This window comes from Gastrolobium bilobum, unplaced genomic scaffold (assembly GCF_033153095.1).
Source record: "Gastrolobium bilobum isolate Gb01-03AN ecotype WA unplaced genomic scaffold, APGP_CSIRO_Gbil_v1 utg2170, whole genome shotgun sequence".
NCBI classification, from domain to species: Eukaryota; Viridiplantae; Streptophyta; class Magnoliopsida; order Fabales; family Fabaceae; genus Gastrolobium; species Gastrolobium bilobum.
This window is the reverse complement of record NW_026897622.1, coordinates 292126-315337: the sequence shown is the minus strand read 5'-3', so window position 1 is coordinate 315337 and position 23212 is coordinate 292126. Positions and strand designations below refer to the sequence as shown.

The 23212-nt window shown below is 34.9% G+C and overlaps 1 protein-coding gene across 1 annotated transcript; it reads left to right on the top strand.

Moving 5' to 3' along the window:
- The first annotated feature begins 7620 nt into the window (after positions 1–7620).
- LOC133308683 (acetyl-CoA carboxylase 1-like) lies at positions 7621–22455 on the top strand. Its single transcript, XM_061509351.1, has 32 exons — positions 7621–8133; positions 9028–9406; positions 9817–10023; positions 10103–10264; positions 10447–10539; positions 10628–10723; positions 10805–10978; positions 11161–11254; positions 11352–11539; positions 11621–11671; positions 11750–11789; positions 12912–13036; positions 13534–13650; positions 13747–13821; positions 13905–13961; positions 14082–14186; positions 14623–14709; positions 14794–14985; positions 15060–15248; positions 15407–15517; positions 15602–15688; positions 15779–15955; positions 16383–16460; positions 16562–16684; positions 16875–17144; positions 17275–17615; positions 17820–18057; positions 18152–18507; positions 18597–18810; positions 19460–19636; positions 19773–21926; positions 22066–22455. Exons 2-32 carry the CDS (start codon positions 9059–9061, stop codon positions 22120–22122), a joined length of 6783 nt encoding a protein of 2260 aa, XP_061365335.1. The 5' UTR covers positions 7621–8133; positions 9028–9058; the 3' UTR covers positions 22123–22455.
- The last annotated feature ends 757 nt before the right edge of the window (positions 22456–23212 follow it).

The following is a 23212-nucleotide window of genomic DNA, read 5'->3' as shown; positions in this document are numbered from 1 at the left end:
TGGTGGACCACGTCCTCTAAAAAAAGTTCCTCTGTTAAAGCTGTTATATTGATTATATGGCCTCTTCATCTGCATCTGTGCCACATTAGCCTGAAGTGAGGCAACTTCTGTCTTTCTGTGCTTTTCAATGCGCTCTTCTTGAGCCATGAGCAATGCTTCCATTTCATTAACAGTGTAAGAATCAGTTCTTGATGTAACTGAAATAACGAACGGATCATAATCCTCACCTAAGCCATCAAGTATGGCTTCAATGTGATCTTCTGTAGAGACTTTTGAACCCGTAGCAACTAGAGAATCAACAGTTTTCTTGATTTGAAGCAGATACTTGGAGATGCTTCCTTCTTTCTTGGTATTCTTGAGTTGGATTTTGAGTTGTTTAACCTTTGCTCTTGTGTGTGAGGTAAAGAACTCCTCAAGATTTCGCCAGATTTCACAAGAAGTTGTACATCCAACTATTTTTGTGTGTAGTGAATCAGACATTGAGGCTAAAAGCCATGACATAAGCAATTGATCTTGCTGCTCCCATAGATCAGCTCCATATACCAGTTTTGAGTTTTCATTGTCATCTGTGATGAATTTCTGTAACTTGTAACCCTTGATCGTAGCCATAGCTTGTTGTTTCCAAGGAAGGAAATTTTCTTCATCAAGTTTAATAGACACTGGATTTGAGAAGTAGTGGATAGAAGGTTGAATTAGCGGAAGTGATGGTTGTGGTTGTGGTTGTGAATCGGTCTCCATGGATCGAAGAGAAGTGCTCTGATACCATGAAAGGTATTAGAAAGAAAGAAAGAAAAGAAGATAGCTGAATATCTTGTGAATTATGAATTGAATCTTGAAAAGAATGTATTACACATTGATACATTTATAGTGGTGTATCTTCACTTCTAGAACTAAGCTAGCTAACTGTAACCGTAATGATAAGTAATACAAATCAGTTATAACTAATAACTGAATATAACTATCATATACACTATCAGTGCTTTATAAAGGCCATCAGGCAACCCAATATCAAAAGCAATCAAGAACAACTAGAATATGACGGGAGCAATGACACAATTCATGGTTGTTCCTAGGCTTACAAACATAAACTTAGTTTATTTTTTGTTGTTGTTGATACAAGTGGAAATTGAACACATAACTTAATATAATCTACTCAAACTTTTCACTATTATACCAATCCTAATGGCTTGCAAACATAAACTTAGTTGATGAAAGAGTGAGATAACCTATCTTGAATTCTTTGCATAAGATTAGCAGCATATGCAACGGGGAACAACATCAAAGCACAAGATGCTATCCCTATTATTACCCTACCATTTGGGCCAATTTCTGTTACAATGACAAAAAGACTAATTTGTGAGTTTTAAACAATAAGAATTAAAAAGGGCAAGAGTAATTAAGGAGAAGGATTTAAGAGCATATAACCAAATACCATTTAGAAAAGGAAAGATAATCGGTATTGTCGATATGAATATCGCAACAAGACCCAGTGATGGATCCAGAAAAATTTATTTATATCTACACACTTATTGTCGGGGAACTGTCCCTGAATATTTTTTTTAAAGAAAATTTTAAATACATTAAAAATAAAAAAATATGTATTTAATAAAGGGTTTCTCTTTTCTCATGCCACATAAGGTTGCATATCTTATGCCATAGACACAACAAGTGGTGGGGCCCACCACTTGTTAAAAAAAAACAAAAAAACAAAAAGAATTACACAGAGTTCGATGTCTCACAACATAAGAAAGCTACTCGAGAAAATGATTTCCCTTTAATAAATTACCTGAATGCGAAAAATTAGTGAATTATGGTTGCTAGTTGAATTTATTATTTGTTGATGCTGTAAGACCCATTGAATGAATTGAAACACACTACACGATAGAATAAGTCAACTTTCCCTCATATTTATGGTGATTTGGGTTCGATTTACCGTCATTTGGTAAGTCTCTTTTCTTGTTGCTTTCATTCTTAATGCTTCTTTCAATGCTAACAACAACAACAATCTTGCCTCTCACATCACTTCTTTTTTCTCTTCCTCTTCTTTTACCAGAAACCCATCATCATCATTACACGATAACTCTGATGAGATAAATTGTGATAAATAAATAAGCCAAAACTGAGGCTTTGATTGCTCTCACTGCTGAAATGACAAATAAAAAAATAATTATGTCTAGGGGTCAGTTGCAACTGACTAGGTCTGCCACTAACTAGACCCATATAACTAGAGATTGCAAACTATTTTAGAACATGGATGTGGAAATAATTAACTTTGTATCTAAAATTACATACAATGCCTAAATAAGCTAATAACTAGATAAGGTTGGGGGAAGAGTGTTACCATTGCGCGCAAGGCCATAACAAGTGCAAGTTTGAATGAAAATGTTCTCTTGCACGGCAAAAATTCCAACTTGAACAAGAAAGCAGTCCAAGTCTTGATGAAAAAGAAGGCAAGCAAGTCAGTAGCAATTTTGAGAGACGGGATGATCCCAATAATGAAGTTGAGCTCGTGGGTGATGATATAAAACACATCCCATTGTACCAAAAAAATAAAATAAAATCCCAACGTAGCATTGACCACCAACCTAGGGAATATGGATGCACTAGGTTGAGAATAATTTCACATATAGCTGAACTTTGACTTTGTTTTTCTTTTACCATTACATTAAAAATAAATGTGTTAAAGAAATATAATATAAGTATTCATTAAGAATTTAATAAGTTTTTAAGTTGAGTTGATGCTTATTAAAGAGCTTGCGTGAATAAGTGATTTTATGTTGGATCCTCGTCATCTCAATTTTTTTTTTTTTGATAACAGGTCATCTCATTTTATTAATAAATAATTAAATCTTATGCATATTTTTATCACAAGTAGATGGACTTATATATTATTCATTATTCAAGTCGAATAAGTTTTTATGTGAGAGAATATATTAAAAAAATAATATAAAATTATTAATATAATTTTCGAGTAACAATTTAAACTTTAGGTTGAATTGATATTATATAAAACAATCACATAAAAAAAATTAATTTAACACAGCTACTTAAACACATATAACACCATGCCAAAATCTTTTAACCATGTTCGACGAGTAGATCACGGTGTTATAATGGTGGTAGGTGATGATGACTTATTTCATATTTGTAAATATTTTATTTTTAGGAACTGATCGAATACGGGTATCACATAGAATAATCAAAATTTTAATTTAACCTAAAATAAAAGGAATCAATTATTGCTTAAGAATTTTATTTTATTTGAGCTGTTTTAGGTTCATAATTATACTTCGAAAGGTGAAATACGTACCGTCAGATGACAACAAAAACCAAATCAGAGAGTCCAAACATTAAACAATTAATTACGAAACGCGAAATGCGAAGGCCACTCGAGTCTATGGCAATATGATTAATTAAATACATATACAGCCAATATGCATAATTAAACTTGTACAGCAATCAGGATAAGAATTGAAGGTAATCATTGCAGGGACATGGGGGCTTTATAAGTTTAGCCTGATATACTTTGAATTTATTTTATAGATTTTAAATTTTCAAACTCATAATAAATTAAGGATATATTTAAATATTGTTAGAATAAGTGAAGAATCAATTCAATCATCTAAATAAAGATATAATTCAACTCAAAAACTTAATCTTATAAGTAAACAACTTTTAATAAATTTATATTAGAGGAAGGGTATATTAACAATTTACTTTTGTTTACAATCTTTTATAACCATATCTTAACCGTTGATTTTCGTCAATCAACGGTTATTATTTTCATAAATTAAATTTATTAATTAATTATTAATTCGTAATAAGTAATAACCGTTGATTGACAATCAACGGTTAAGATATGATTGTAAAATATCGTAACAAAAATGGATAGAAAATATAACATTTCTCTTTATATTATATATGTCTTTTAATATTTTCCGATTTTATTATTTTTGTTTTACCATGAGCTAATTTGATTTACTAGAAAGTGTGTGTGGTGAGATCGAATTTGCAACCCCGTGGCCGTTTCATTTTGACTTTGATATGAATCAATTTAACCAATTTTTTTTTTTTATTTTAAATGAAGAACCTTATCTCTCTAATAAATATGTCAATATTTATAATTTTTGTGTAAGATTATGAATTAATTTAGACCTATTTTCATTTTTCAATTTTTCATCTCGTTCAGTTCACGCAAAGATATTTGCAATTAATTTAGAAATTAATTATACTTTACAGTTGATGACAACGGCAAAGAAAAATATATGTATGTAATAAACAAAGTATATACTTAGCGATATTATTCTGCTAAAAAAAAATAAAAATTAACCTTTAGCTGAATGATTATATGATGGAACATCTTATTTACAACTATATCATTGATATTTTTTATTAGCTTTTTTCTTATAGTCTGTCGTTTGTCATTTTTATCTTTCTTTTTTTGGTATCCAGACGTCGTTTGTCATATTAAATAAGATAAGATCATGAGAATTAAAAAAAAAAACTGGTTACGCTCTCACATCACTGAAATTCTTGGTTTTGGTGTTTGGTAAAGTTTTTTTTTTTTAATTTTAAAAAAGCTCAGTACTGCTCATGTTTATTCATCTTGGTAGGGAATAACATAAATCATTAAAAAAATTCTCACCCAACACCTTGAGGTTTTGAGTTGAAGTGACAATTTTACATGGTATCAGAGTTTGAGTGACTACAAAGTCACAAGTTCGATCCTCACCGACCACCGCCCTCACTTTAAAGTGAAATTAAAAAAATAAAAAGCACAAAAGGTAATCCAAAAATTGAACCTGTACAATATCCACGCTTCTAGCTCATATGACTCTTACAAGAAGGGATATGTTAAAAAATAACATAAATCATTAAAAAAAGTCTCACGCAGTACCTCATTTGAAAGGAGTACCTGGTAAATACTCATTTTTGATATTGTAAATTCAAATGAGCTCTACAATTATATAAACATATCAGTGAATTTCATTCATTTGTTTCTTCTTATTTGGCCTCATCAAATTTTAGTATTTTTGCTTTAATTTGATCCATACAATTATTCCTCTGATTTATTGCTTCCCCATCTCCCTCTTTTTAAATAGAATCATATTAGTTTTTTGTATTTTAATTAGGAATCTTTTCAGTATGTTTGGACTCAAGTATTTTACAAATTATATTAATTTATAGATGAAATCCTTTTTTTCTCTCTCGAAAATTTAATATAAGAATTGATTTTATTTAGAAAATTCAGAAATAAGAATCCATTTAACTTTAGAAATTATTTTTTTAATATTTATTAATTAAGCCATTTAATCATTTTAAAGTAAAAGTAATAAAGTCAATTATTAACATAAAATTAACTCAATTAATTTTTAATGTGTTGTAAGTTTATAACAGACTTTAATTTTCAAATCAGTTTAAACTTCTTGATTTATAATCATTTAAAAAAAAAATTGTAAACCAAATCAAGGTTATTTAGATTATTTATAATTCAAAACAAAATACCTGATTGATTAATTAATACATCTCTCTCTTCCTTTACTCATTAGTCTTTTATGCAGCTAAAATGATTTACTAGATAGCAACCTAAACAAGTACTTATTGGCACATGGTATTTGCTTAATCTAAATCCAGATTCTGTTGTGGAATTCATATCTATGGAGACCGTGCTTAATTATATCTGAATTTGGTGTTTCTTGTTTTGGAGATAGGAAGCTTCATGGACCATTCATCCGAATCTTTTTCATTTGTCATAGTTGTCGTCGTGGCTTGAGTCCCCAAAATTATAATTCTATACGATAGTACATATTCTCATGCTCTGTTTGTTGAGCTGATCTAATTTATTGTACTCCAAGATAAATTCGTGAACGTTCATTGTCATTGCTCCATAGCCATTAGCCTAACTAGCTCAAATTAAGGAAGAAAATAAATGAATGTGGCGAAGTGTGTTTGAAATTTGAATAGTGCAGATATCTAGAATGAAACATGGATTTTTGTCTGCCTATTATAGGTTGTTGTTACCTTACTTGTAGAAATATTTTACATTTTTGGGACATTTCTGTTTGGCCGATCATATTGTGCATAACATAAATCAAATATTGAAATGATTATATGCACCAAAAGAAATCCATTCTATGTAGGAACTAAGAACAGTGGCATTTAACTTTTACATAGAATACCAAAAATAAAATCGGCCATCACCTACCCATTTTGTAAAATTATAAATCGGAATAAGATATCTTTATAAGACTAAGGGATTTGATGTTGCATGAGAATTGAATTCTCATGTTGTGATTCAACTAGTGATGGATCTCACATCTATTAAAAGATAATTTTTTTTTTTTTACATCTGAATAAAAAAATCACAGTATGAGAATTAAATTATAATGCAATATGAAAAAAATGTTTTTCCCAAAACTAATGCAGTAACATTCCAAGAAAGTAAACGAAGTCATTCTTGTGTACTTCAAATCCTGAGGTTCAAAACTATCATTATTCGTTTGCAAAGTTCTATGGCTTGAGTCAATTCATCTTGTTTACGACTGTGTGCCCCTTTTTATTTTTGTTGTTGTGAAATATGTGAAAAAATTGATGTAATTTTGTTTTTTTTTTTTTTTTTTTTTTTTTTAATTTGGGTGTTTTTCATGGTCCCACTTCACCCATTAAATTAAAGCCAAAACCAAGGTTAGTGGACAATCAGAGGTAAGGTTGTCATGAAAGGACCTAACCCCCAACCGTAACCAAAACCCATGTTAAAATTAATGTCAATATCAACCCATCACCCATATAATTAATTGAATCTGTCCTTTCTTTAGAGTTTAAAAAAAAAATCACCTAGTCTTGCTTTCATCCCCTCCCCTCTTCCTCAACAGGTACACCCAATTACTAAAATGAACAATTTTTTTATTTTATTTTAATTCCTTTTTTTTGAATATTTTTCTTTATATTTCAAAAACTTTCAACATTTAATAAATGAATATACCAAATTCAGTAGCAGCAGTAAACTTCCAAAAACGATACATGTATATCAAAAAAAAGAAGTCAACAGTTCAAAGGGAATAAATATCATTAGTACGTGGAAGAAATCTTTTCATAGTATCATCTATCGGTAAACACATGTCCATGAATTATCCTTTTCATCATTAACATAAATGATAATTATTATTGGTGATAAAAAAATAAAAATAAAAATTATTTATTTTAAGATAAAGACATCCCATAAATTTTACTTAAAACTCAAAATATAACTTGTAAATCACTTTTTTTTTTATAAACCACGTATATTTTTTATGGGAGGTAATTTTATTCTGAATGAATGAGTTTAAGATTAAGATTTTAAATTCCTTTAAAAAATAATATCAAGGTGAGCGAACACATATTTTAACCCCTATTTATTCAGCTCCCTGATGTCAATTGAGCTATCATCATTTAGTTAAATAATTTTTTTGATATTAGTGAGCGAAAAAAAAAGTTTAATATTTCTTTAAGTAATTAAAAAATGTTAAAAAAAACCTTTAAAAGCACATGGAATTATTCTTAAAAAAAGAAGAAAAAGAAATGAAGTGGAGATAGATGGCTGTTGGTTTGGGTTACGATCAAATTGCAGCTTCCATATTTGACTCATCCACTGATAAGGAAGAAGGGTTGGTGGACAACATAAGCAAAGTCAAGAGAGGCACCCATGCTAGAAAAAACATTCATTCATATAGAGTTAGCACCATTTTTACTGAGTAAATTGCAGCAAATTTAGTATTGAATTGAATATTCACACCAGACAGAAAGAGAGAGAGAGAGAGAGAGAGGGGGTAGCTGGGAACTACTACTATACCATACCACAAGTACTAGTACAAGAGAGAGGGTGTGGCAGAGGCAGATACCACGTGCAGCCTCATTCAAGAGACCCCAACAAGCCCCAACCCAAACCAAACCTACCTCCAACTATTTGACGCTCTGGTTTGTGCATGATCACTTATCACCACCATTTACATGCACTAACCCCAACTCTTTTTCACTTATATTTCAGCTTCTCACCTCCCAATGCTTCTCAAACACCCACCTATTTGACTTTTTTAAAATAGAAAAAAGAAATAAACAAAAATTTCTTCATTTCGTCTACACAGTTTCCATCCCAAGGTCTGTGTTTATGATCCGTTTCTTCTTCTACTTATCAGTCCCTTTTTTTAATGATTCTCTATGTGAATCTCTTGGCTTCATTTCTGTAGTTTATTTTTATTTTTCTGTAATTTTCCCCCTTTTAATTTGTAAAGTTCGAAGCTTAGTTGAATTTTGTATTGTTCATGAAGGAAAGGAAAAACCTTTTATCCCCCCTATTGTTTGGAATTGGTTTTGGTTTAGAGGCTCCAATCCAAAAATTGTCTTTTTCTTAGGTGGGTCGGTTGACTCCTTTCTGCGGGGTTCCAAATCGCAAAGTTGAGGGGTTAATTGATTGAAAAGGTGTATGAGTTATCATTGGACAGTGCCTTTTTTTTTGTGTGGTTAAAATTGATGTTTTTGCCATACGGCATCTCTGAGAGAGAGAGAGAGAGAATGAACTAGTAGGCTGTGTTTGGCTGTTTATATCTTGCAGTGAAAGCTGCAGGTTTTTGTTTTTGTTTTATTTTTTTAAGGAGGGTACAGTAAATGTATTTGTAATAGAATTTTATGGTTGCTAAAATGACTTCACCATATCAGTCACAGTTCTTAATGCCTCCAAAATTTGAGTTTCTTACAAAGTCCATATATGGTTTGACCAAACAGAACCTTACAATTTTTTTTTTTTCAGTGTACATTTTCTTTTACTTAATGCCAATCTTGCTTGAAAAAAGTTAAGATGGATTTTCTAGTGCTTAATTATATGCTTAATCTTGAGTTTCTTCTATAAAAGAAGCTAGATGCATAATTCTTACGAAATTTTTCAGAATTCTGTTAGTGAACAAGCAATATATATTGCAAAAAAATAAAAAAAATCCTGAGTTCTAATTGAGTTTCTTATGTCTTGAGCTGCTGAATCTTTTTTTTACTGTGCAGTACATAGGAGACACATAGAAGGAGAACAATAATGGCTGGCATTGGGCGTGGGAATGGATATATAAATGGTGTACAACCAAGTAGGCACCCTGCTACAATATCTGAAGTAGCTGAATTTTGCAACGCCCTTGGGGGAAACAAGCCAATTCGTAGCATATTAATTGCAAACAATGGAATGGCAGCAGTCAAGTTTATACGTAGTGTTAGGAGCTGGGCCTACGAGACATTTGGCACAGAGAAGGCTATCTCATTGGTTGCCATGGCTACTCCAGAGGACATGAGAATCAATGCAGAACATATCAGAATGGCTGATCAATTTGTGGAAGTACCTGGTGGGACCAATAACAACAACTATGCCAATGTGCAGCTTATTCTAGAGGTGTGTGATGTTGGCTTCATGGGATTTTGTACTTCAAATGATTGTCAAAGCATATATTGTTAAGGAAAGTACTAAGCAACTAAGTACGAAAGGCAATTTATACTTGGAGGTCTTCATTTATATTTTTATGCTGTTTATAAAAGTTATCAATTTGAATGTCATCAAGAAGAAAACATACTTTTAGACTTTTCCACAAGAAACGTAACAAATGCCTACTTCCCAGGACATGAAATATACATTTGATAAAAATATATATTGCACAATTTGTTCTGGTTGCTTGCTATCTTTCTTGTTGCCTATAGTTTACTGCAGCTTATTCTTGTCATTTTAGTGATTTCAGTGCTTAGTGATATTTAGTTGACATATATAACTTCTTAATTCTACTGACTGGCATGCAATGTACTTCCCAGATGGCTGAGATAACTCATGTTGATGCTGTGTGGCCTGGTTGGGGTCACGCATCAGAGAATCCTGAGCTTCCAGATGCATTAAAAGCAAAAGGAATTGTATTTCTTGGACCTCCTGCTATATCTATGGCAGCATTGGGAGATAAAATTGGTTCGTCGTTGATTGCTCAATCTGCGGAAGTGCCAACCCTTCCATGGAGTGGTTCTCATGTAAATTTCAATCTCCTGTTATAGTGCATTTCTTTTATAAGGGATGCCAGACTTATGACTTTGAAGTTTCTTCTTACAGGTGAAAATTCCTCCTCATAGTTCCTTGATTACTATTCCTGATGAAATATATCGGGAAGCATGTGTTTATACAACAGAAGAAGCAATTGCAAGTTGTCATGTTGTAGGATACCCTGCAATGATCAAGGCATCTTGGGGTGGTGGTGGTAAAGGAATAAGAAAGGTTTGCTTCTTGTGTGATCAATACTGTAGCATTTAGAAAATCTTATGGCATTTGTGCTGCTAATCTTGTAAGAAAATTTTGTCTTCCGGGAGTATGTAAATTATTTTTATACAGAAAACTGCCTAAATACCTATGATGCCTAAATGTCTGTTTGTAAACTAACAGAGATGTGGATATTGTAGGTTCATAATGATGATGAAGTAAGGGCATTGTTCAAGCAAGTTCAAGGTGAAGTACCAGGTTCACCTATATTCATAATGAAGGTTGCATCCCAGGTTAGATAATCCACTGAACTTTGATCTGAATGATCATGACTCTTGTTGTCTTGATCATATTCTGATGATCTCTTTTGTTTCTGAATAGAGCCGACATCTAGAAGTCCAGTTACTCTGTGATCAGTATGGAAATGTTGCAGCCTTGCATAGCCGTGATTGCAGTATTCAAAGGAGGCACCAAAAGGTATGAAAATTTTCTGTCACCGCAACAAATTACCATGATGAAATGAATCTCACGAATGACCTAACCAATCATCCAAAACAGATTATTGAGGAGGGTCCCATTACCGTGGCACCTCTGGAGACAGTGAAACAACTAGAACAGGCAGCTAGAAGATTGGCTATATCTGTAAATTATGTTGGAGCGGCTACTGTCGAGTATCTCTATAGTATGGAAACTGGCGAGTACTACTTTTTAGAGTTGAACCCCCGACTACAGGTGTTGTACTATAACCTTTGTTTTTTGTCCACACCATAATTATTTTTTTGATCTCTTATGACTTAATTAATTATCCTTTTGACTTCGATTCTCCCATTGATTATGATTAATATGATAGTGTTTTTCCTATTTTCCATGCCCTGTCCACGTGGGTGATTGTTTTGCAATTGATTCTTATATAGGTTGAGCACCCTGTTACTGAGTGGATAGCAGAGATAAATCTGCCAGCAGCACAAGTTGCCATCGGGATGGGTATCCCTCTCTGGCAAATTCCTGGTACAACTTCAGATATATATTTTTCTTACTATTATTTACTTCTTGTTTGCTCACTGATTTGATTTCTTACATTTATTTCATTTGTCTCACTTAACAGAGATAAGGCGTTTCTATGGGATGGAACATGGTGGGGGGAATGATGCATGGAGGAAAACATCAGTTTTAGCTACCCCTTTTGATTTTGATAAAGCAGAATCTACAAGGCCAAAAGGTCATTGTGTGGCTGTGCGAGTGACTAGCGAGGACCCGGATGATGGTTTTAAGCCTACTAGCGGGAAAGTGCAGGTTAACTACTAAGTCCAACAACAGTCTCATCTTTTGCTTCATTCACCCCATAACTTATACTTAGTTAAAATATTTGTGCAGGAGCTCAGCTTTAAAAGCAAGCCAAATGTGTGGGCATACTTCTCTGTTAAGGTAAGTCTACTATTTCTTCATACGTAGGTGTAAGTTAAATGTTGGGGTGCTAAATTTTGTTGAATTATATGTTTGCAGTCTGGAGGAGGAATCCATGAATTCTCAGATTCTCAGTTTGGTAAGTAGTAACTATTAATGAATTAATTAAAAAAATAATAGTAAACAAATTAGCTATTATTGATATTCAAATGCACAAGAAATCAAGGCAAACTTCGATCAGGAAAATATAGATTACAGGCTATCATGTTGATATATAACGTATACTACTTTTATGTTCATTTTTACCTTATCCACCTTCTTTTGGTGCGTAATGAGGAGTTCACCTTGCCTTGTTATAGGAAATATGAGTAACGCTGTAATGCATGACCTTAGTCAGTAGAATAGCAAGAGCTAAGATGTAAAATTGGTTTTGATGGGAGGTTGGAAAAATAGAAATTAAATGCACAAGTCAGTTCGTAAACATTATTTAATATGAGATATATTAAGTACAGTTACTATATGTCTCCATGACAAGCTGATTTGCTTGTATATGTGCTTGTGTTTGTGTGTGTGTAAAATTGTTCCTGATGGGTCTCCATTTTTAAAGCCACTGCATTGATAATAATAATCAATAGTTCTTGTACTTCTTTACAGCATCTAATCATTTCTTATATGGCCGCATAATTGTCTATTGATATTCATTGCATTTTTCAGTTGGTTGTCCTAACTGTATTAGTGTTGAATTTTTTCATTAGAAGGGATATTGAAAGGACTATTTATCTCTGGTAGGTATATAAAGGTGCAACAGGACTTGATTTAGTTACTCATAATCCTACAATTTTATTTTCCTATTTTATATAGGGATATTCCTACTAAACCTTAAAGATTCTTCTCTCTTTCTCTCTCGCGCTCTCTCTCTCTCTCCAAAAAAAAAAAAAAAGACTTAGTTGTGTTGCACAAATAGTGGAGGGTGGAGAAGGAGAAAGGTTAATGGGAATGGAGAAGGGTCTTATAAGTCGGATATCACATCTACTCAAGGATTTCCTAGAATTAATGATAACTTCTGATAATGATTTAGAACTATTGATTCATCTGTTTAGTAATTTATGTACAAACTTCACGATTGGTGAATTTTGAACAGTAGGGTGTCATTCCGCCATAAAATGTTTTTTTCCCCTTGTTCTAACATTCATGTATTAACACAATTCCCATACTATAACTCACCTTCTATTAGTTTCTAATATCCTATCTTTTACCTCAGGGCATGTTTTTGCTTTTGGAGAATCTAGGGCTTTGGCAATTGCAAATATGGTTCTTGGTTTGAAGGAGATTCAAATTCGGGGAGAAATTCGTACCAATGTTGATTACACCATTGATCTTCTGAATGTAAGTTTCTATTAAACCCATTTGCAATATATGGGACTTGGAATCCCACATTGGTTGTATGGGCAATTAATGTGGGGTTTATAAGGCCTTGGGCACTTCCTCCCTTTGAGTTAGCTTTTGGGGTGGTGTATTCCAAGGTTCTTATCAAATTGTATCAGAGCCTTCCACTATGTCTCCCGGTTGCGATCGAGCGGCGCGGCCGGTGACGCTGACATTGCAGTGTTCACCCAGGGCTAGTAAAAAGACTAGCGCAAAGCCAACCTGCGTGGGAGCCGGGGCTGCGGAATGTGGTGGAAAGTTAGGACCCATTTGCACGGTATGGGACTTGGAATCCCACATTGGTTGTATGGGCAACTAATGTGGGGTTTATAAGGCCTTGGGCACTCCCACCCTTTGAGTTAGCTTCCAAGGTTCTTATTAGTTTCTCATATGATGCCAAATTATTTTATAAAGTGTTTAGAATGCAGAAATGACATTAGCACAATATTTGATCTCAGGCTTCAGATTACAGAGAAAACAAAATTCACACAGGATGGCTTGATAGTAGAATTGCAATGCGGGTTAGAGCAGAGAGGCCTCCCTGGTATCTTTCTGTTGTTGGAGGTGCTCTTTATGTAAGCAAACTTGTTTTTTTGTATCTTTTTCTCCTTTAGCTTTTGTTAGTTTCATATTGTGGAATTCATGACCTGTGCTTCTTCCAACTAATGCAGAAAGCTTCTGCTAGTAGTGCAGCTTTGGTTTCAGACTATGTTGGCTATCTTGAAAAGGGACAAATCCCTCCCAAGGTACTGTGTCTAAATGGGAGGAGCATCTTGTTCATAGTGCACTTAACTCTTTTCTTACTAATTTTAGTTAATAATTATGCCAGCACCTATCTCTTGTCCATTCTCAAGTGTCCTTGAACATTGAAGGAAGCAAATACACGGTATGTGTTCTTTATAAATGTCAATTTGATGGTCATTTTCTGTAGTTTCCTTACCTTTTTTGAGACTTATGCCATAATAGGCAATGATCAATTTGTGTAATTCATTTCTTGTAAAACAAGATTGACATGATACGAGGAGGACCTGGAAGTTATAGATTGAGAATGAATCAGACAGAGGTAGAAGCAGAGATACATACTTTACGTGATGGAGGTTTGCTGATGCAGGCAAGTATTGTTCTCTGAACTACCTGTGAACTACCCGGAGGTTTGGTTATAATTTCTTTGATATGGACATGAACCATTGCTAATCTGGCTCCTAAAATTTAAGTAATAGTATAAATTAGCTAATACTGTGGTGTTTTATCCTTGATATTTATTAAGCACTTGATATTTCTTTTTAAGTATCATGTTGTCCAGGTAGAAGTAACGTGTGTGCCTAAAGTATATCTTTTTGAGTTCATTCTAGTCATAAACTAGAATTTATTATGTTGCATCTGTAACTTCTATATATCTTTAGTATTTGATACCAAGTTTAGGAAAATTTTATCTCCAATTTAGCTAATACTGTGGTATTTTATCCTTAACATGTCTATTTTTTAACTGTTACTTTTTTCTAGATCTGATTCTTGAATTTTTAACTGGTTGTTTCCACTTGTTACAGTTGGATGGAAACAGTCATGTAATATATGCAGAGGAAGAAGCAGCTGGAACTCGCCTTCTTATAGATGGAAGGACTTGCTTGCTCCAGGTGGAACGAGTTTATTTTTACCTTAAAAGTTATATTTCTTTTTATTTTGGCTGAGGTAAGTTTCTAAGCCCCTTTTATATGCAGAATGATCATGATCCCTCAAAGTTAGTTGCGGAGACACCATGCAAGCTTCTGAGATATTTGATCGTGGATGACAGTCATATTGATGCAGACACACCATATGCTGAAGTTGAGGTCATGAAGATGTGCATGCCTCTTCTTTCGCCTGCTTCTGGGATTATTCATTTCAAAATGTCCGAAGGTCAAGCAATGCAGGTATATAGTGCTCCAAATAGGAAGTATGAGTGCTCAAATTGAAAGAGAGGTTAAGAAAGCATTATCTTTTGCAGGCTGGTGAACTTATAGCAAGGCTTGATCTAGATGATCCTTCAGCTGTACGAAAGGCAGAACCCTTCAATGGTAGCTTCCCAGTATTGGGCCCTCCAACCGCAATTTCTGGTAAAGTCCATCAGAAATGCGCCGCAAGCTTAAATGCTGCACGGATGATTCTTGCTGGCTATGAACACAATATTGATGAAGTGAGTACATTCTTCACCTTGATTGATTTAACACTGTAACTTGACTGAAATTTAGGTTGCTATGATTCACCTGTCATGGATAGGAGATTTTTGGATTCTATTATTGTTCTGAGACTTGTTTATGCTTGTCTTATTAACAAGTTAGACATCTATCTCAGGTTGTGCAAAGTTTGCTCATTTGCCTTGATAGTCCTGAATTGCCTTTACTTCAATGGCAAGAGTGCTTGTCAGTTTTGGCAAACCGTCTTCCCAAAGATCTAAAAAACGAGGTAAAGGGACACAGTGCTGTTTTTTCTCTCTGATTTAAGATAAAAAAGTGATCTGAGCTGGCGTTGAACTATGTGGTTTGTCAGTTGGAATCAAAATATAAGGAGTTCGAGAGGATTTCAAGCTCACAAATTGTTGATTTCCCTGCCAAATTATTGAAGGGAATTCTTGAAGTGAGTTGCTGTTTCTGAATCGCTCATTTTGATGTTTTCTCTTATATTGCGATTATGCGAATAATTCATGGGGTGTGTTTTACGCTGCAGGCTCATCTTTCCTCCTGTCCCGACAAAGAAAAAGGAGCTCAAGAAAGACTAGTTGAACCTCTGATGAGTCTTGTGAAGTCTTATGAGGGTGGAAGAGAGAGCCATGCCCATATAATTGTGCAATCCCTTTTTGAAGAGTATCTTTTTGTTGAAGAACTCTTTAGTGATAATATCCGGGTTAGTGTGATTATTCGACTGCTTGTACTGATATTATGTGGGAAATATAATCTGTTATGATCCTTAATGACTTCTACCTACTAAACTACTTTTTCTTGGTGATGTTAAAACTTATATGTGATTTGTTGTTTTTTCTGCCTTATTAATTTTAGATTTTTCAAGATGCCAATTGATCATTTTCAATTCTTTCTTTATCTAAATCAAACTTTTTCTTGTATTGTCTTGGGGTGCAGTATATAAAAACTGGTCAACACATTTTGGTTTTCTTCATTTGCCCTGTTCATTCCATTGTAGTAATGACTGGTTTATCATACAGCAAAATCTAACTTAAGAACTAACTAAGCATCTCTTCTAATATAAAAGGTGTTTTCTTTGTCTTTTAGTTTTCCAAAATATTCATAACCATTTCCCTTCCCCTGATGTCTAGGCTGATGTAATTGAACGTCTCCGTCTTCAATATAAGAAAGATCTATTGAAGATTGTAGACATAGTGCTCTCTCATCAGGTATAAACTTTTATAACATGCTCAGCTAGAGTGTTTTGGTTCCGTGATGTCTTGTTTACATTACACTTAAAATTTTATTAACTGTGTTTCATGGGTTTCAGGGTGTCAAGAGTAAAAATAAGCTGATACTGCGACTAATGGATAAACTGGTTTACCCTAACCCTGCTGCCTACAGGGATCAATTAATCCGTTTCTCTGCACTCAACCATACAAATTATTCTGAGGTTGGACATTCCCTTATGATATTCTGGTCAAAGATGGAAAATAGTTCTATGTTCTTCATCATGTTATATTGAGAACATTGTGAATATATATCCTTCAATTATCTGCGTTCTGTTTCATCTTGTGGATGATACTTCTAATTTCTTTTGAATATTTAGAGCAGAATCCTGATTTGTTATTATCTTGATGCAGTTGGCTCTTAAGGCAAGTCAACTGCTGGAACAAACTAAATTGAGTGAACTTCGATCCAGCATTGCTAGAAGTCTTTCTGAGCTAGAGATGTTCACTGAGGATGGTGAAAATATTGATACTCCCAAGAGGAAGAGTGCCATTAATGATCGAATGGAGGATCTTGTAAGTGCTCCCATGGCAGTTGAAGATGCCCTTGTGGGTTTATTTGATCACAGTGATCACACCCTTCAAAGGAGGGTTGTGGAAACTTATGTACGCAGGCTCTACCAGGTATATCAGTTTTACTGCAATTATTTGATACTTTTTAACATCTTCTTGCTCTTTTTTTTGTTTTGTTGTCCTTTTTTTGTTGTGGTGGTGGTGGAAGGGGATTTTTCTAACTTTTAGTATTTGCTTTCAGCCTTATCTTGTCAAAGAGAGTGTCAGGATGCAGTGGCATAGATCTGGTTTTATTGCTACATGGGAGTTCTTAGAAGAGTACATTGAAAGGAAGAGTGGGGTTGAAGACCAAATGTCAAATAAGAAGCTGGTGGAGAAACGTAGTGAGAAGAAATGGGGAGTGATGGTTATAATTAAATCTCTTCAATTTTTGCCTGCAATTGTCAGTGTTGCATTAAGGGAAGCAACCAATAACCTTCACGGAGCACTTACAAGTGATTCTGGTGAACCAGTTAACTATGGTAATATGATGCATATTGGATTAGTGGGCATCAACAACCAGATGAGTTTACTGCAAGACAGGTACTGTTTTGTCAACTCCTCATATTGTTTTGAACCCAATTTTTTTTTTAATATTAATTGATGATTGGGATCATGATTGGACCAACATTAATTTTTTAATTTTCTCCTATAAATCAAGTATGTGGTGGACTAGTATTCTTTTTGTTGAACTACTGATTAGAACCTCCTTTGTCTTCTTGACAAGCAACTTTTGTTGTTCTGCAGTGGTGATGAGGATCAGGCTCAAGAAAGAATCAATAAGTTAGCCAAGATACTCAAGGAGCAGGAAGTAGGCTCCGCAATACGTGCCGCAGGTGTTGGAGTAATTAGCTGTATTATACAAAGGGATGAAGGGCGTCCCCCAATGAGGCACTCCTTTCACTGGTCAGCAGAAAAGCTCTATTATGAGGAGGAACCTCTGTTGCGTCATCTAGAACCTCCCCTATCCATTTATCTTGAATTGGTTAGTTATTTCATGGTTTGATTTAGAAGGTGGGAAAGAAGCAAATTCCACTCGTATGCTTGAGTTAAACTCATTAACATTTGTCTGATTATAGGACAAGCTTAAAGGCTATGAGAATATACGGTATACCCCATCCCGAGATCGTCAATGGCACCTGTACACGGTTGTGGATCACAAGCCACAACCAATTCAGAGAATGTTTCTTCGAACACTTCTAAGACAGCCAACTACAAATGAAGGATTCTCTTCATATCAAAGGCTGGATGCAGAAACATCTCGTACCCAATTGGCAATGTCCTTTACTTCGAGGAGCATTTTTAGGTCCTTGATGGCTGCAATGGAGGAGTTGGAACTTAATGCACACAATGCCACTATCAAATCTGAACATGCTCATATGTACCTCTATATCATACGCGAGCAAAAAATAGATGATCTTGTGCCTTATCCCAAGTAATTAGGACTGCAAACTTGTCCATATATATTATTTTAGCATATGGTAAATAATCTTCCGTGTCTTACATTTTGGATGTTATTGCCAGGAGAATTGACATAGATACTGGCCGAGAAGAAACAACAGTTGAGGCAATCTTGGAAGAACTGGCACGGGAAATCCATTCATCTGTTGGTGTAAGAATGCATAGATTAGGAGTTGTTGTGTGGGAAGTCAAGCTCTGGATGACAGCCTGTGGCCAGGCAAATGGTGCTTGGAGGGTCATTGTAAACAATGTGACTGGTCATACATGCACTGTACATGTAAGTCTTTATTTACTTAAAAAGTTTCAATGAAAGCTTTCCTGCATACCACAAATTTTCCTCTCAGCTTCTTAAAGGTAGCTTTTGACAAACAAGGTAGGTGTTGGGGCCCATATCAGCATCAACAGCTAACATTTCTGGAGTAAACCCTGTAACTGTAAACCAGATTGGTTATGTTAATAATGAATAAGGACCATATTTCTATATGTTTGATAGAAAAATGCTAATTAGCAACAAGTGCTAATTCCTTAGTCCATACCCTTAAGTATTTATGATTGTAAAGAACCATTTGATAAATGCAGTTCACGTATCTGCAATTCATATATTTGAGTTTCTTCGTAAGACCTGTGATGAATCCTTTCAATCGATAAGGCTCTTTGGGCAGGAAAAAAAAAGTCAGAAGCATGTTTTTTTTTTTCCTGGTGGAATATTATCTTTTTTTGATTTATTAAAAACTGTTCAGTATTCAGTGTTAAAACTGTGACTTTTGGAGAATAAAAAATATATGGAAGGACAGTTGTAATCTTCTGTTTGTACTGGTGAACGATATATTCACATTCTCGGCTATATTTCACCTTCTGTTTTAAAAGGATTATCCATGGAGAATATTTGTAAATATTGATTTGATTCTCAATTTATATAATTGCAGATATACCGAGAAATGGAGGATACCAGCACTCATAAAGTGGTATACAGTTCAGTCACTATAAATGGTCCACTTCATGGTGTACCAGTGAATGAAAACTATCAACCTTTGGGAGTTATTGACCGAAAACGTCTTTCAGCAAGAAAGAACAGCACCACATACTGCTATGATTTTCCACTGGTATGTGCTATTTAATGCATTTAGTTGAAATATAGGCTTCTTTTCTGTGTGTGTTTTTGTGAGCATGTATGTGTTTTTGTGTGTGCGCGCCACTTCCTTTTAAACGATATTTCCTGAGGAGAAATGCTTCTTGCAGGCATTTGAAACAGCCTTGGAACAGTCATGGGCAATCCAACAGTCAGAATTTGAAAGAGCGAAAGATAAAGATCTTCTAAAAGTAACAGAGCTTAAATTTGCTGATAAAGAAGGTAGTTGGGGAACTCCTCTTGTTCCTGTGGAGCATCCTCCTGGACTCAATGATGTTGGCATGGTAGCCTGGCTCATGGAAATGTGTACCCCTGAGTTCCCATCTGGAAGGACAATATTGGTTGTTGCAAATGATGTGACCTTCAAGGCTGGTTCTTTTGGCCCAAGAGAGGATGCATTCTTTCGAGGAGTAACTGATCTTGCATGTGCAAAAAAATTACCTTTAATTTATTTAGCCGCAAATTCTGGTGCCCGTTTAGGTGTAGCTGAAGAAGTCAAAGCCTGTTTCAGAGTTGGTTGGTCTGAGGAATCTAACCCTGAGCATGGTTTTCAATATGTATATTTAACGCCTGAGGATTATGCTCGGATTGGATCATCAGTGATAGCACGTGAATTAAAGCTTGAAAGTGGAGAAACCAGATGGATTATAGATACCATTGTTGGCAAGGAGGATGGCCTGGGGGTTGAAAACTTGAGTGGCAGTGGGGCCATTGCCGGTGCCTATTCAAGGGCATACAAGGAAACTTTTACATTGACATATGTGACTGGTAGGACTGTTGGAATTGGTGCTTATCTTGCTAGGCTTGGGATGAGATGCATACAGAGGCTTGATCAGCCCATAATACTTACTGGTTTTTCGGCATTAAACAAACTTCTTGGTCGGGAGGTATATAGCTCTCACATGCAACTTGGTGGACCTAAAATCATGGCAACTAATGGAGTTGTTCATCTTACGGTATCGGATGACCTCGAAGGTGTTTCTTCTATTTTGAAGTGGCTCAGCTACATTCCTTCTTATATAGGTGGTGCGCTTCCCATTGTAAAGCCTCTTGATCCTCCGGAAAGACCAGTGGAGTATCTCCCAGAAAACTCGTGTGATCCTCGTGCTGCCATTTGTGGAACTCTGGATGGTAACGGAAGATGGCTGGGGGGCATTTTTGACAAGGACAGCTTTGTGGAGACACTAGATGGATGGGCAAGGACAGTTGTTACAGGAAGGGCAAAACTTGGAGGAATCCCTGTGGGAATTGTTGCTGTAGAAACACAGACAGTAATGCAAATAATACCTGCTGATCCAGGCCAGCTTGATTCTCACGAGAGGGTTGTTCCTCAAGCAGGGCAAGTGTGGTTTCCTGATTCTGCAACCAAGACAGCCCAAGCAATATTGGATTTCAACAGAGAAGAGCTCCCACTTTTCATTCTTGCAAACTGGAGAGGCTTTTCAGGTGGGCAGAGGGACCTTTTTGAAGGAATTCTTCAGGCTGGTTCAACCATTGTGGAGAACCTTAGAACATACAACCAGCCCATATTTGTATACATCCCAATGATGGGTGAACTCCGCGGTGGGGCATGGGTTGTTATTGACAGTCGAATCAATTCTGACCACATCGAAATGTATGCCGATCGAACAGCTAAAGGTAATGTCCTTGAACCAGAAGGAATGATTGAGATCAAATTTAGAACAAGAGAATTGTTGGAATGTATGGGTAGACTTGATCAACAGTTGATATCTCTGAAGGAAAAACTTCAGGATGCCAAGAGTGAAAGGGAATTTGGCACCATTGAATCCCTACAGCAACAGATTAAATCTCGTGAGAAACAGCTTTTGCCTGTGTATACCCAGATAGCTACCAAATTTGCTGAACTGCATGATACTTCCTTAAGAATGGCTGCAAAGGGTGTAATCAGAGAAGTTCTAGACTGGAGTAACTCACGTGCTGTCTTCTACAAGAGACTGCACAGGAGAATTGGTGAGCATTCACTGATCAACAGTGTGAGAGATGCTGCTGGTGACCATTTGTCACATACATCTGCTATGAACTTGCTCAAAAGCTGGTACTTGAAGTCTGATATTGCCAAAGGTAGAGATGATGCATGGTTGGATGATGAAGCCTTCTTCAGATGGAAGGATAATCCTGCAAATTACGAGGATAAATTAAAGGAATTGCGTGTCCAGAAAGTGCTGCTTCAACTGACAAATATTGGTGATTCAATTCAAGATTTGCAAGCTTTACCTCAAGGTCTTGCTGCCCTTCTAAGCAAGGTAAAAAACTCAAAAACTTTTCATTTCATTAACTGTTTAATGTTATTATTATTTGGTTACATCAACTGTTTAAGGTGTATATTATTATTTGCTTGTCATGTCTTGAAACCTTGAGATGATTATTTGAATTCTTGTGCAGTTGGAGCCATCAGGTCGCATGAAGTTGACTGATGAACTTCGAAAGGTACTTGGTTAGACGACAATAAAAGCTCATGTGATCTGCCCTTTGTACTAAAGGTTTTGTTGTTTGTGTCGTTGATGGATGGCCGTATAAATGTACCTATTTTATTTGTGCAATCCCTTGGCTGAGTTGTTATACCAAAGGGCAAGCAAGAAGCAACATACCCCTCAGCTATGGGATTCGTTGCTTCAAAGTGTAAATGACATCAGTATTGGATAGATATTTAGTTTATGCTGTTAAGGGTGAGGATCACAACCAGCATCATCACGTTCTGGTTGATTGATTTTCTTGTATCTGAATAAACGTGTAATAATTTGTAACATCTATTATTTTAGCAATACCAAAATTTTGGGCATTCCATATGTGTATGTACACGTTGCGCTTCCAATCTGGCGATGATTTAAACGACTAGTGAATATTTTTATCCAACTATATGGGGGCGTTTCGTTTGGAAGTTTTTTTTAGGATTCATGGGAAATTGAGGTCGGTAATTTTATTTACTCATGTGAGATTTTTATAAAAATTCGGTATTCTGATTTTCTCTTAATTTTTTTTTTGTGTAAATTTTTTTGAAAATACCATTCAAGAATACCACCCAGAGGGTGGTATTATAAGATTCTCATGGCAAGAAAAAATTTAACACGTCAAAAAAATTAACTTTTACATTTTCGAAAATATTTCGACTTACAAAATAATTTTTAGTAACATTTTCAAAAAACTCATTTTCTCATCATATTACTAAAAATCATAATTTATGACTAATTTTTTTTTCTTCTTCTACCCAACACCCCATAAATTATAAAGTTGTCATCAAGTTTTGTTTATTTTAACTACAGGTATTTGTCACTAATGTTGAACAATTAGTGAAAGCGCAGGGGGAAAAACAATTAAAAAGGTGGTTGTGAATTGTAATACGCAACATTTTGTGAAGAATTTTTTGAAGCTGAGTTCTTAGTATCACGGACGAGCCCAAATTTGAAAGATGGGGAAATTAGATGGAGAATATTTAATTACCATGTTTGGTACGAGTATTGTGAAAAAAATCTCAGCAAATAATTTCTCCGAATATTTTCTTTTTCAACTACACAAAGATAAATAATTATCC